Below are 12,466 nucleotides of genomic sequence, written 5' to 3'. Positions count from 1 at the left end.
GGTGTCAGTGAGTGTGTGTGGTTGGTGAACGGACACAGGACCTAGCCTGGCTGGGGGTTAAACTGGGAGCCCAGGGAGGGGCAGAGGCTCTCTGCAAGGCTCCCGGGACTGATCTCTTATCTTCCAGGGCTGTCTCGAGCCTTATCTGATTAGGCCTGAGTTGACAGGCTAGCCCTGAGTTGACAGGCTAGCTGATGAGATGCTGATAGGGCTTCCTGGTTACTCAGTAACCCTGCCCTCGTTAAAAATCCCACTGTTCCCTCTGGCATCCAGAACCAACCGTTCCTCCCTCTTGGGCACTGCTGCCATGAATACCTTCCTGCTCTCTGCACTGTGCCTCCTTGGGACCTGGGCTGTCCTGGCAGGGGGAGTCACCGTGCAGGTAAATCCTGTCCCTCCCTTGGCCCAGCTCTCTGCCCCCAGTGCCCAGGGCCTGTCCCCGGAGAGAGCACCCCCTCCTTAGGGCTGGAGCAGGGCTGTGTCTCAGGTGTGGCACTTTCTCAGGAACCCGTCCCTCAGCCCTGCCTCATACCCCTTCCCCTTCAAACTTGGAGGAGAGAAGAGAACCATTTGGGAAAGGGAGGTGATTAGCCAATTTACTGAGTGCTTGCCATGAGCCAGGCTCCTCAAGTGAGGCCCCACGCTCACCCTGCGAAAATAAGATTATTAATCCCATTTTTCGGAGCTGGAAAACAGCCTCAGAGAAGTTCTGTAACTGGCCCCAGGCACGTGGCTGGGAAGTGAAGGAGCTAGATTCAATTCTAGACCTTACTCCTCAGTCCTGTCCCCAGCCAGAGACCAGACCTGGGTCTTGGGAATCATGCGGACATCCTGGGGCAGGCTGCAGCCTGACCTCACACGCTGGACATGTCTCTCTCAGGATGGAAAGTTCTCTTTTCCCCTGGAGTCGGTGAAGAAGCTCAAGGACCTCCGGGAGCTCCAGGAACCCAGCACCTGGAAGAGCAGGAAGAGTGGTGGGCCCGTGGTTCCCCAAGTCTGCAGCCACCTGAAGTTTCCGGAAGAACTCAAGCCTCTCTGCAAGGAGACCAATGCCCAGGAGATCCTCCATAGGCTGGGTGAGTAGCTTCCTCTCTGGAGGGTGGGGCCTGGGAACTCCCTGATTGGTGGCCCAGGAGGGGGAGGTGTGCTCTGATTGGTGGGTCTGCTGAACCTGCTGGAAGTAGTTCTAAGTTGTAATTGGCGAAGGTTACTTTTGAAAGATCCTCGCTCTGACCGATGACTGGTTGGTAGTTCTGTGCCGCGGGCCGTCTGGCCTTGCTATTGCTCCTTCTGGGTGGAATCCCCACCCTGACTGGCTGGCTTGAGTGTACCTGTTGGGAGCGGAAAGACCAGCGGGTGGGAGGGGACAGGCCCGGGTTTCTCCTGGGGCCTCAGTGGCAGACGTCCAAGCTCTGGTGCAAGGGAAGCGGGGGGCTCTGACTCTCCCGGCACCCCATCTCTCCTGCGCAGAGGCCATCGCCGAGGACCCGGGATCGTGCGAGATCTGTGCCTTCGCGGCCTGTGCCGGATGCTAGGACACAGGCCTCCTGGCCCTCCCCCGCGGGATGCTCGGCCGGGCCTCCAGGGGAGGAGTGAGGAGGGGGTGGCCTGGGGCGGCCTAGCCCCTGACCCATCCGAGTTGCCGGCGCTTCCCAAGATCCACTGCAGCCCTCAGCTAATAAACCAGTTGCCAGAGTCCTTCTGATGTCGCTTCCTTCCTGCCTTCCTTTGTCAGTGGACTGGTCAGCCAGCTTTATAAGGGTGCCTGCCCTGCCCCGGCAAGCTCGGAGTTTAGTGTGTGCCTCCCGCTGTTAAGCTGCCATGCCCCTGGGGCTGCCACCCCACACAGGCACCCAGGGGACCTCAACCTCCAGACCGCCCGTGGGGGAGGAAAACCTCTGCTTTTCCTTCCCAGCTCCGCGGGAGGGGGAGAACCCCAGAGCCGCTACGCCATGAGTGAGCACAGGAGTCTGTGCTGGCTTGGTGTCCCTCACATAGCTGGGGCGGTGGACACATAGCTGGGGCGTCCATGAGACTGGCCCGGGGCTCTGGAGCGTTCAAGGTCCCTCAGGCCCTGCCCCTCCACCCCCAGCGCAGTGTAGCCTCCTGCCCTACCCGAGGGGACCACACCTCCAGCCCCAACCCTCACCACTTCCTCAGCTCCCCTCACCTGTGCTCTGCTCCTCTTCCCACACTCCTGGCCTGAGAAACTCCCACTGAGGCTCCAAGGCTGTGCTCCCATGGCCTCTCAGAAGCCTCTCCCTCACAGGAGTCTTTGTGCTCCCACTCTGTCCCCGGTGCTCTGTGGACACTTTGATCAGCCCCGCTGGGCTGTACTGGCTTCTGTGACCCCCGGAGCGGGTAAAACCCACCACACCGATGATGCCCGAGGATACGACCCAGGGCAGGGGAAAGCCAGAGCTACACAGGCTGGCCTCAGGTCTTGCACATACTTTGCCTCTCTGTGCCTCAGTGTCCTCCCCTGTAAAACTGGGACTGTGATAGTAGCTGCCTCCCAGGCTGGGTGAAATAATGCTGCAAAGGTGTATGTCACGTACATCAAGTTCAGGCCATGCGCAGGGAATCGATAAATGGTAAAAACAAACCAGAAGATGGGGAAAGAGGGTCAAGCTGAGACCGGTTCAGACAGGGGCAAGGAGTTGAGGCACGGAGGGCTGCTTGTTAGCAAAGTTAGAGGGAATGTGAAAAGAGGAGGTGACCAGGGCATTTCTTGGGGAGTTGGCTGGAGGGGAAGTGCCACAGGGTGATTCAGGCAGAATTCCTTGGGCTGCAGAATTCAGAGGGTGAGGCGTCTTTAGGGCCAGGTCAGAAGAGGCTTTGTGAAGGGGGAGGGGAGGCAGGCATTTGCATTAGCGCTTAGGATGTGCACTGGGGTGGATGGATAATCAAAACCAATCTGGAGGTAGGGAGGCAGAGGGCATTCCAGAAGGTGGAGTAGGTGCCGAATGGCGAAGGTCCGAGGCCCTGGCAGCGTCCGGTCTGGACAGGGTGGGTCCCGGGAGGCACACAGGGCTGGGTTTGAACCTGCCCATGTTACTTACAAGTTGTGAACTCCTCTCTGAGACTTGGTTTCCTCATCCGAAAATGAGGATGCTAACAGACCCCACCGCCCAGGGTTGCAGGGGGATTTGATGAGATGCAGGGTAGGACAGGGTCATTCAGTGCTCCCACTCCGGACCTGGACTCTGGGGCTGGATCCTGGCTCTGCCTATTACCAGCTGGGTGACTGTGGCCAGCACTCAGCCTCTTCTCCCCTCAGGCTCCTTGTCTGTAAAACGGGGATGACGAGAATCCCTACTTTGTAGGGTTGAGCGAGGATTAAATGAGGTGACACAGGAAAAGCTCGTAGAGCCCTGCCGAGCCCATAGCGGGCCCTCTGCTGCTGCTGCTCTTACTATTTCTGTGTAGGTGGCTCAGCCTGAGCCTGGCGCTCGTGCTCCGTCAGAGACAGTTCTCTTCCCTGCCTCATCCCCAGGCAGGTGGGGACCCAGCGTAGCTGAGGGGAGCAGTGGGAGCCGAGGCCAGCTGGTGCTGGGGCTCAGTTTAGACATGAGAGGGGGCACTGGGGACCCACAGAAGGCTAAGGGGCCCCGTTGGGGCCGTGCCGCTGTGTTCCTCTGGCATGCTGGCCCGAGAGACACAGGAGGACTACGAAGGCCCCAGCCAGCCTTGTCTGCGGGGCGAGGGAGAGGAAGGAACTAGAGCTCTGGGGTCTGTGGCCTGTCGGAGTGGGAGGCCGCAGAGCTCATGAGCAGAACTGAGCAGCCGGGAGCAGCGGCTGGTCTGGGGGAGTTCGCCATGGCCTTGGCCCTGGGTGAGCAGAGTTCAGAGACCACGGCCCCTTGGTGCCTGGCACTCCTCTCTGGCTGCCCGGGACAGCGGCTGTGGAGGAACCCAGCCTGTGGAAAGGCCCAGGAGTTGGCCGCAGCTGTGAGAACGCAGGGGCCCCTCTGGTAGGCATCATCGGTGTGGCCCGAGCCACAGGGAGGCCGTAACATGGTGGTTCAGAGTGTGGGCTCTGGCCCAGCCTGCCTGGGAAGAAGCCCATTTTGCCACTTTGCTGAGGCTGTGATCCTGGACTAGCTCGTTCTCTCTCTGTACCTGGGTCTCTATATTTGTAAAGTGGAGTGGTTATTGAACAGTACCTGCTTCATTAGACCGTTTCGAGGACTCAGTGAGTTTAGAATAGGGCCTAGGGTACAGCAAATCCTCAATAGACTTTTAATTTTTAAAAAATTTTATTTATTTGTGAGAGGGAGAGATAGCGAGTGAGAGCACACATGGAGGGGGAGTGGGATAGAGAGAAGCAGCCTCCCTGCTAAGAGGGGAGCACGACACAGGACTCGATCCCAGGACCCCGGGATAATGACCCGAGCCGAAGGTGGATGCTTAACCGACTGAGCCACCCAGGCGCCCTGACATTGATGATGATGATTATTATTCCTCAGGGCTGCCAGGACAGAGAGAGGGAAGAAAGGTCTGGAGCTGGCCTGATGGTCCTGGGGAGCCTGAGAAGGGAGGAGCTCAGGAAGGTGAGGGTGAAGGCCCAGGCCCATCTTCTCAGGAGCCCTGGGGCAGAGGCAGCCCAGACACCCAGCCTGGGAGGGGGCACCAAGTTGTTCTTCCCTGCGCGCACCCACCAGGGCAGCCCCACCTCCCAGGGGAAGCATAGCAGCCCTGGCTCTGTCGCTGGGCCAGGCCTGGAGCTCGGCTTGCGGGGTCAGATGGGTCCGGTCACTCTGCAGCGTCTTAGCTCTGTGATTTGGGGGGACTCATTCCACGCCCCCCGTCAGCCTCCCTCCTCCTATGTGAAATAGGGCTTGCTGATCCACCTCCGCAGGTGCTGGAAACTGGGAAGCTCCTGACTGTATCCTGAGATCAGCCTTTCTCCTCACGTACTCAGCTTCCCAAGCACCTCTGCCCGGGGCTCCCGGGGATGGACATAGGGTCTCCAGACTCTGGGTGTAGGTGGGTGGGGCATCTTTATTGGGCAGCAGGGCTACCTCAGGGACCAAACTCCCCTCCAACCATGTGTCCAACCGCTTCGTGCCACGTCCAGCCGCTCGGGCCTCTGGCCAGTGGTGCTGATGCGCTCAGGGGCCCCACTGGGGCTCGGACGGGGCAGTGGGGGGCTGGTGCGGGCTGGGAAGGTAGCGGGCTGGGGGCGGTGTCCGGGTGGGCTCAGGGCAGCCATTCGCCTCAGAGGCAGCCGGTGCAGGCGACATTCACACACAGCTCGCAGTCGTCCTTAGCGATGCTCTCTGGGCAGGGGAGAAATCCGGTCAGCAGCTGACCGTGAGGCACTGGGGCGCTGGGGAGCTGCATCTCCAGGGGCTGGGTGGGTGGGGGAGGTCTAGCACCAGCATCTCTCTCACAGGTCAGGAACCTGACGCTTCAGGAGCAGAGGGCAGCTCGGGGGCGAGTCCCAGGCCCCCCTGCCTCTCTGTGCCTGGGCCAGCCCCTTACACCCTGGGGGCTGGGGGTATTCCTGTTGGCTCTCTCGGGGGGACAGGGGGCCGGGCACTTCGAGGGTGCCACATTTGCTGGCCAGCTCTGCTTCCTCCCTCATGTTTCGGCTTAGCTGTCACCTCCTCTGGGAACTCTTTCAGACCCCTTATGCCACCCCAGACGTGAGCCATCTCTCCTCAGGCCCCTGTGCTTCCCCCATGCCCCCCGTATTGCAGTCCTTGCTTATGGGGCCCTGGCCCAGAGCCCCCTTCCCTCCCATCTGTGAAGTCCGCTAGGATGATCAACGGTCTGGGGTGCCAGGGACCGAGGGGGTCCTGGCGTGCCTGACTTGCAGTGCCCAGACAGTGAAGGCCAGAGGCTAAGCTTCTTGACTCTCCCTGTCCCAGCCACTGGGTGCTTACTAGAAGGAACATGAAGTGGCAGAGCTGGGGGGTGGGGAGGAGAGCGAGCGAGGGGCAGGAACTCACTCAAGGCCTGGAAGACGCTGGCAGCTTCCTTGGATGCGCAGACCGGCTGGAGGTCCAGCGGCAGGGCCGGGTGGTGACACATGGAGGGCACGAAGCTCTGGGTCTGGAGGCGGGGGTTGGGCCCCCACTGCCCTTCCAGGTCACTCAGCTTCTTCACTGATTCCAGCTGGACCTGGAAGCCTTGGTGCTAGGGGGCCGGAGGGGACAGGAGATGAGAGGGTATGAAAACCTGGGGCAGGACGCCAGAGCTCCTCAGGCTCCGCAGAGCCTTCCCTGTTCTCACGGAGGGTCCTGGGAGGGGGGACAGCCTGGGAGGGGGGAGCTGGTGCCACAGGCCCCCAGTAACTGTACATGAGGTTGCAGCGAGGCTGGGGAGCAAGTGATTCAAGGTATGAGCTTTGGAGACCGGTGAACCCCAGTTCAAATCCCAACTCTTCGCAATTGGCCGCCTGTATCTTCCGCACTCGGAGTCTCATCTGACGAATGAGCCTCCCTAGTGCCTGGCACCGGGGCCACACTCGGTAACTGGGTGATCACCCCTGAACTGGACATGGCAAAATGACCACCCCCAAGCTGGCTGGTTCCAAGGCCAGGGCTGCAGGGGGAAGCTGCCTCTCCTCCACCCCTGACAAGGAGGCCCCACCGAGAATCAGAAATGTGACGGACACTCGGGGCCACAGACTTCCCCATCCTTGCTGGCCAGTGGCATCCTGCCACCCCACAGGCAGGCCCTGGAAGGAGCCCGGGCCCCCTGCTGTCTTCACTCTGAGCCTTTGTGTAGACTGTGCCCTCTGCCCGAGCAGTCCACATCCTCTGTGCCTGGCTGCCTCCTGCTCAGCCTGCAAGGTCAGCTCAGTTACCTGCCAGGGAAACTTTCTGGTGACTATCCCCCATCCACCCGTATGTGGGTGAATGTAGAGAGCTGGGGGAAGACCCCTCTCCTCCGGGGCTCCTTAAGGGCAGGGACCACGTCTTGTTCCAGCTTCTGACCTCTGACCAGGACCTGCCTTCTGAGAGGGCAGTGCTGACTAGCAGAGGTTTATTATTGCTATCATCACCATCGTCATTGCCATTGGCACGCTGGCTGCCCCCACCCACCAGCTGTCTTGGTCCCCGGGTTGTGATTAGGTGTTGGGGTGAGCCCTGGGCACTTGCTCCCCTGTATCCCATGAATTTCCTAGCGTTCCCTCTCCATCCCAGCCTCTCCCCCGCCGGGGACCTTCAGGCAAAGGGCTCGTGGCCGGAGGGACTCACCTGAATGTAGACTGAGTGTGTGTCCTGCAGCAGCAGGAGGAGGACCACCGAGGACAGGAGCCCTGACACCAGGCTGCCGTGCATCTTGCTCCGTCTGTATCCTACTGCCGCTGTCCACCAACTCCCATCCACTTCCCTCATGAGGAGCTCTTTATAGGCCAGGCTCCAGTGCCCTGATCACTCATTAACTGGCCAGCTGGGGTGGGGTTGACAGCTGGATGGCTCTTTGACAAGCCCCAAGCCCATTCCCAGGAAGGGGGCTGGGGTGATAAGGGCAGGGAGTCCCAGAGCCTCCTCTACATAGGAAGAGATACTGTGTGGCAGGCACCTGGGGGGAGGGAGGCTCTCTGGGAGGGCCGTGGACACACCACTCAACCTTAGCTCCAGAAGACACCTATTCAAGTGGAAGGATGGAGAGACCATTCTACAGACAGGGAAAATGAGTCTCAAGAGGTGAAGTAACTTGCCCTAGGTCACCAAGCTAGTCGATGGCAGAGTAGGGACTCGAGTGTCTTTGACTCAGGTCAGCCCATGGTCCTTTCTCCACAGCCTTGGAGACAGATGGACTTGGGCTCAAATCCTGGTCCTTCTGCCTCTGTGTGAGTTTGGACAAGTCACACCAACTCCGACTGATCCTGTTTTGCCCTTCCATCAAGTGGGCATAATGACAGAATCTGCCGTGGGAGGTTGCTGTGAGGATGACGGGGCCAGGCCCACTTGAGTTCCCTGGTAACTCGAGCTCCTTAATCTCCCTCTAGGCAATGCCTAACCCACTACCCCAATGGCTGATCGTCGATTGGAGAGAAGAGGGCAAAGTCCCCAAGGGCGTTATCACCACCGCCACCCAGCAGCTGTAAACAGTGCTCCAGCCAGGGCTCACCTCTGCTGGACAGGGAGCCTGGCATGTGACGGTCACCCCACTCATGACATTAAATTGAGGCCCAAATGGCCCAGCGAGGCTCACTCTCCAACCTGTAGCTAAAATTTGACATCATCACATGCCCTAATACCCTACTTGCCCACACTTTTGCTGATGCATTCCACCTGCCTGAAATGCCCATCACCCCCTTTTTCTTATCTTGGGATGGATGGTAAAGGGCTTGGGCGAGCCCTGGCATTTCCTATGTCTTGCTTTGAATCCAGACTTCAGCCTTTACTCTAGAGTGTGAAGGAATTAATGGACTCTTCCATGCTTTTTCACCTGTAAACTGAAAATAATCATCGGTAACAATAGCTTTCATTTCTTGAACATGCACCGTAAGCGAGCTAAGCGCAGTGCTCATGCACGTGAGCGTGATTCCATCTAATCCCCTAGGAGAGGTGTAATGGTGGTCTCCATTTTCCAGACGAGTAACCCAAGGCCCAACCAGGTCAAGCACTATGTAAGAGGGGGCAGCAGGCTTTGTCTCTGGAATTCTTGCATCTGTTCAGCTGACTGAAAAAGGAATCGAGATGTGAGCAGGCGTTCAATTCCAGAGATTCTTTGAAGTTGGAGCCACAGGATTATTTTCTGTTACCTTGGATGTCAAGGGTGAATGAAGAGAGGAGTCAAAGACAACTCTAAAGTTGTCCCAAGTCAAGCGGTGCTGTCATCTATTGAGATGTGAAACAGAAATGAGCAGGTCCAGTGAGGGTATCAAGAGTTCTGGTTGGATTTGTTAACTTTGAGATGCCTGTTTGACATCTGTAAAGATGAGGGCCACAGACATACATGTTGTGGTCATCAGGGAGTACATGATTCATTGAGTTCTGACACTGGATTGAGGGAGTGACTGGATGGAAGAGAGGAGATGTCCCAAGACAGAACCATAAGAGGGCACTGTGACATTTGGAGGTAAGGCAGAGAGGCAGGAACCAGCACAGCAGAAGGAGAAGGAGCAGTAGTAGATAGAGCCCAGTTCGAAAGCTGTGTCTTCAAAGCCAAATGGAGAAAGTGTTTCAGAAACCAGCGCACGATTACCTGGGTCAAAGGCTGTAGTTAGCTCTGGTAAGATGAAGACCGAGAACTGCCCCCTGGGTTTGGCAACCTGGAAGTGGCTGGTGACCTTGACAAGATGAATTTTGGGAAAGTAGCCGATGTAAAGCTGAGTGGAGTGGGATCGAGAAAGGAAGACAGGGAGTGGACCTAGTGGGAGTACAGTTGGCTCTAGAGGTAGAGTTTTTAGCTATCACTTTAAATTAAAGGCTAAAATGGAAAGATGACAAATTTAAAGAAGGATCAGCATACTGGGTCCAACACACGAGCAGAGTTGATCTGGAAAACCCTGTATGGGGAGCTGATTAAACCAAGGTGCAGTGGATTTCCCAGCAGTCTCCCAAATGAAATTCTGGCCTGTCCCTGGAGAAGTGGGTGACCTAGGGAGTTGTTCTATTTTTGCTATGGCCAACAGGAAACTTAGAACCAAATGTGTACCCCAATATTAGTAATCATACCAAATCTCATTCAATCTGTCTTCCCCTTTGGCTCTTTTCCCAGCCTATCCATATTGTACTGATCTTGCTCTGCACACACCCACCCCCACCCCCACCCACATACACACCCCCACCCTCCCACACACACCCACGCACCCGCACCCACACCCACCCACCCACAATACACACCCCCACCCTCCCACACACACCCACGCATCCACACCCACACCCAACCACCCACACATACACACCCCCACCCTCCTACACACACCCACATATACACCCCTCCCCCTCCCACACACACCCACGAGCCCCCTCTCTCCCCCACCCCTTTCTGGTTTATATTCTCACCAGCTTCGTTGTTTTTATGGACTGGGGGTTGGGTAAGAAGTATTTAAACGCAAATAAGTGAATCAGGGTTGCCCCCTGGTGATGGGCAGGTGACACTGCAGGCAGAGAAAGCCCAATTGCCCTTAATCCTCAAAGAATACATCTTTCTGAGGCACTGCTTGAGAGTTAATGGGAGAGCAAATGGGTGAACATTTATACTCTCTGATTTGAGGGGCATTGGGAAGTCTCTGTCCCCATGTCTACGCCTGGGTGGTGGTGGTGGGGGGGATCCTACCCGTGTGATCATGATGGTGACCGTTAGTGATGCTCCTTGGAGATGCCAGAGGGAAAATGTGTGCGGTTGTTATAGAAAAGTTCCTGCTTGCTGGCTGATGCCCAAGTCCTGTGGTCTCCAGATAGCAGATGCTGAGGTGGATAAAAAGGCTGAAATGGGGAAGGGAGGGAGGAAAATTTCAGGCCATGGCGGTGGGGGGACCTGGCACTGAAACCGGGTCTTGGGGCCAGCCAAGGGGTAGCTGAGGCAGCAAGAGAAACAGAGGATGAGACATGTGGGCTTCCAGAGACCAGTGTTGCCCGAGCTGGGCAGCTCTGGGAGGAGGGGATGGTGTGTGCCTCTGACCCTGACTTCTGCTGGCATTTCTGACTTCCTTCCCCTGCAGTCAAAGGCAGGCGTGGCAAGGGGTGTGAATCGTGTGTGCTTGAGCGTGTGTGTGTGAGTGTGCATACATGTGAGTGTGTCTGTGTGCATCTGTGCGTGCATGGGCGAGAGTGATGTGTTGTGAGTGTGCACGTGTGGGTGTGTTTGTGCGTGCATGTGCATGCATGTGTGAGAATAGTGTGTTGGTACGTGGGTGCTTTATGTGTCTGTGTGTCTGCAGGTGTGAGAGCGTGGGTATGTGTGTATACGAGGGCGCGTGTACAAGTGTGTGTAGGCACATGCATGTAAGCACGAGTGTGAGCAGCTATGGGTGTGAGTGGTGTCTGGGAGCATGTGTCTGTGTGCGTGTGTGCAGGGGAGGGTGTGTGAGCGTGTGTGGTGTTGGAAGGGAGGCCGTGCGTGTTTGGCTGAGAGAGCTCTGGCTGGTGCCGGGGGGCCCCGTGGAGCCAGCGCGTGCGGAGGGCGCACCGTGGGGCGCGAGGCGGCGGGGAGCCAGGGGGAGGCGGCCCGGGAGCAGCGGCCCTGACGCTGGGGGCTGAATGGAGGAGCCGGGAAGGTCGGTCCAGCCCGCGGCAGCCCTATCAGAACGTTCTCGCTCCTTCCACTCCCTGCTCCCGCCAGCAGCCGGCCGGATGCGGTGGCTCTGAAGTCAGGCAGAGCGCGGCCCAAGAAGCGCCCACGTCTCCAAGTGTCAGCTCCCGGTTGTGAGGCGGGGCTAGCACCCTTGGCCGCAGAGCCGGGCCGGTGAGGGCGAAGGGGAGCCGTCGTGCCTGCGAGCGCCCCCTGGCGGCCGAGGAGGGGCCAGGCCCCCACGGGAGGGCCTCGCAAGTGCAAACACATGGCTTCCTCACGCGATCCTGCGCCGTAGAAAAGTCGGCTTTCAGCGAGAACGCCGGGGCCCGGAGGGCTTTGCTCACGTGCCTGAGGACCCACACCTTCCAAGGGGCAGGGCCCCGAGCTGCCGTCCTCAGCACCGACCACTCAGCCCCCGGGAGCAGCAGGTGGCTCTAGAGCGCGCCTGCGGGTGCTGGGCGCGTCCCGGACCCTCCGGAGGCCGCCCCCTCGTCCCCTCCGCCCTCCGTCCCTTCTAGGGGTGAAAGGGGACGATCGAGGGAGAGAATGCGTCCTCTTCTCATCCCGGGTGAGCACTACCTCGCTGCAGAAGTTCCTGGGTTCCTGGAATTCTGGTCGCTCAAAGAACAGACACGGATGTCGGTTCTCGTACCCACCCTACTGGCAACGCGACGGTAACAACATAGTGCGAGCGTACAACGTGCTCAGGCGCGATTCTTCATTTCACCGACAAACATTTATTAGGCTCCAACCAGGGTCTGGAAATGGCAAAGACAGTCGTGCCCGCAAAGGGCCCGCAGTCTGTAAGGACAGCTGAGGACAGATGCAGGGAGCGGGGAAGCTGGGGGCGGGGTCAGGACCCCTGAGGAGGTACCACCTGCCTCCAGTGAGGAAGTGGGGGAGCGCTCAGGCTCCTCCGGCCCTTTGCTCCCATTTCATGCCCGGGGTGCCCCTCTACCCTCTCCTACCCTGCTAGGGCACCAGCCCAGACCACGGCCCTCCCTCCTCTCCTCTTCTGAGGAACTCCTGCAGCCCTTGTGCCCCCGCGGTGGAACCGAGTGTCTGCTACCTTTATAGGCCCTGAAACCGGCCCTACCCGGTTTTCAGTGCAAGGGACCCATCTCCACCGTTAGACTGCGTACCCTCCAGGGCACAGGCTCAATTTCACATTCCTCAGACACCCGCGCCTAGGTGGCCTAGACTGGGACACACTCATCCTTACTGATGCTTGAGTCTGGGGGTTCTTTATCTGCGGGGGGGG

General features: G+C 58.5%; 2 protein-coding genes across 2 annotated transcripts; one reads left to right on the top strand and one right to left on the bottom strand.

The window, feature by feature from the left end:
* Window positions 1-245: 245 nt before the first annotated feature.
* On the top strand, window positions 246-1,698 carry GUCA2A (guanylate cyclase activator 2A). Its single transcript, XM_006742922.3, has 3 exons — window positions 246-382; window positions 881-1,076; window positions 1,471-1,698. Exons 1-3 carry the CDS (start codon window positions 308-310, stop codon window positions 1,533-1,535), a joined length of 336 nt encoding a protein of 111 aa, XP_006742985.1. The 5' UTR covers window positions 246-307; the 3' UTR covers window positions 1,536-1,698.
* Window positions 1,699-4,240: 2,542 nt separating this feature from the next.
* GUCA2B (guanylate cyclase activator 2B) lies at window positions 4,241-7,867 on the bottom strand. The gene is made up of 3 exons (XM_006742929.3): window positions 7,212-7,867; window positions 5,958-6,144; window positions 4,241-5,282 (listed from the first exon to the last, which is right to left on the bottom strand). The coding sequence occupies exons 1-3, from the start codon at window positions 7,350-7,352 to the stop codon at window positions 5,221-5,223; spliced, it is 390 nt and encodes a 129-aa protein (XP_006742992.2). The 5' UTR covers window positions 7,353-7,867; the 3' UTR covers window positions 4,241-5,220.
* Window positions 7,868-12,466: the final 4,599 nt, after the last annotated feature.

The sequence above is a fragment of the Leptonychotes weddellii genome, chromosome 4 (genome assembly GCF_054177405.1).
Source record: "Leptonychotes weddellii isolate Sample4059 chromosome 4, ASM5417740v2, whole genome shotgun sequence".
In the NCBI taxonomy this organism is placed as follows: domain Eukaryota; kingdom Metazoa; phylum Chordata; class Mammalia; order Carnivora; family Phocidae; genus Leptonychotes; species Leptonychotes weddellii.
This window is presented reverse-complemented; position numbering and strand designations above follow the sequence as displayed.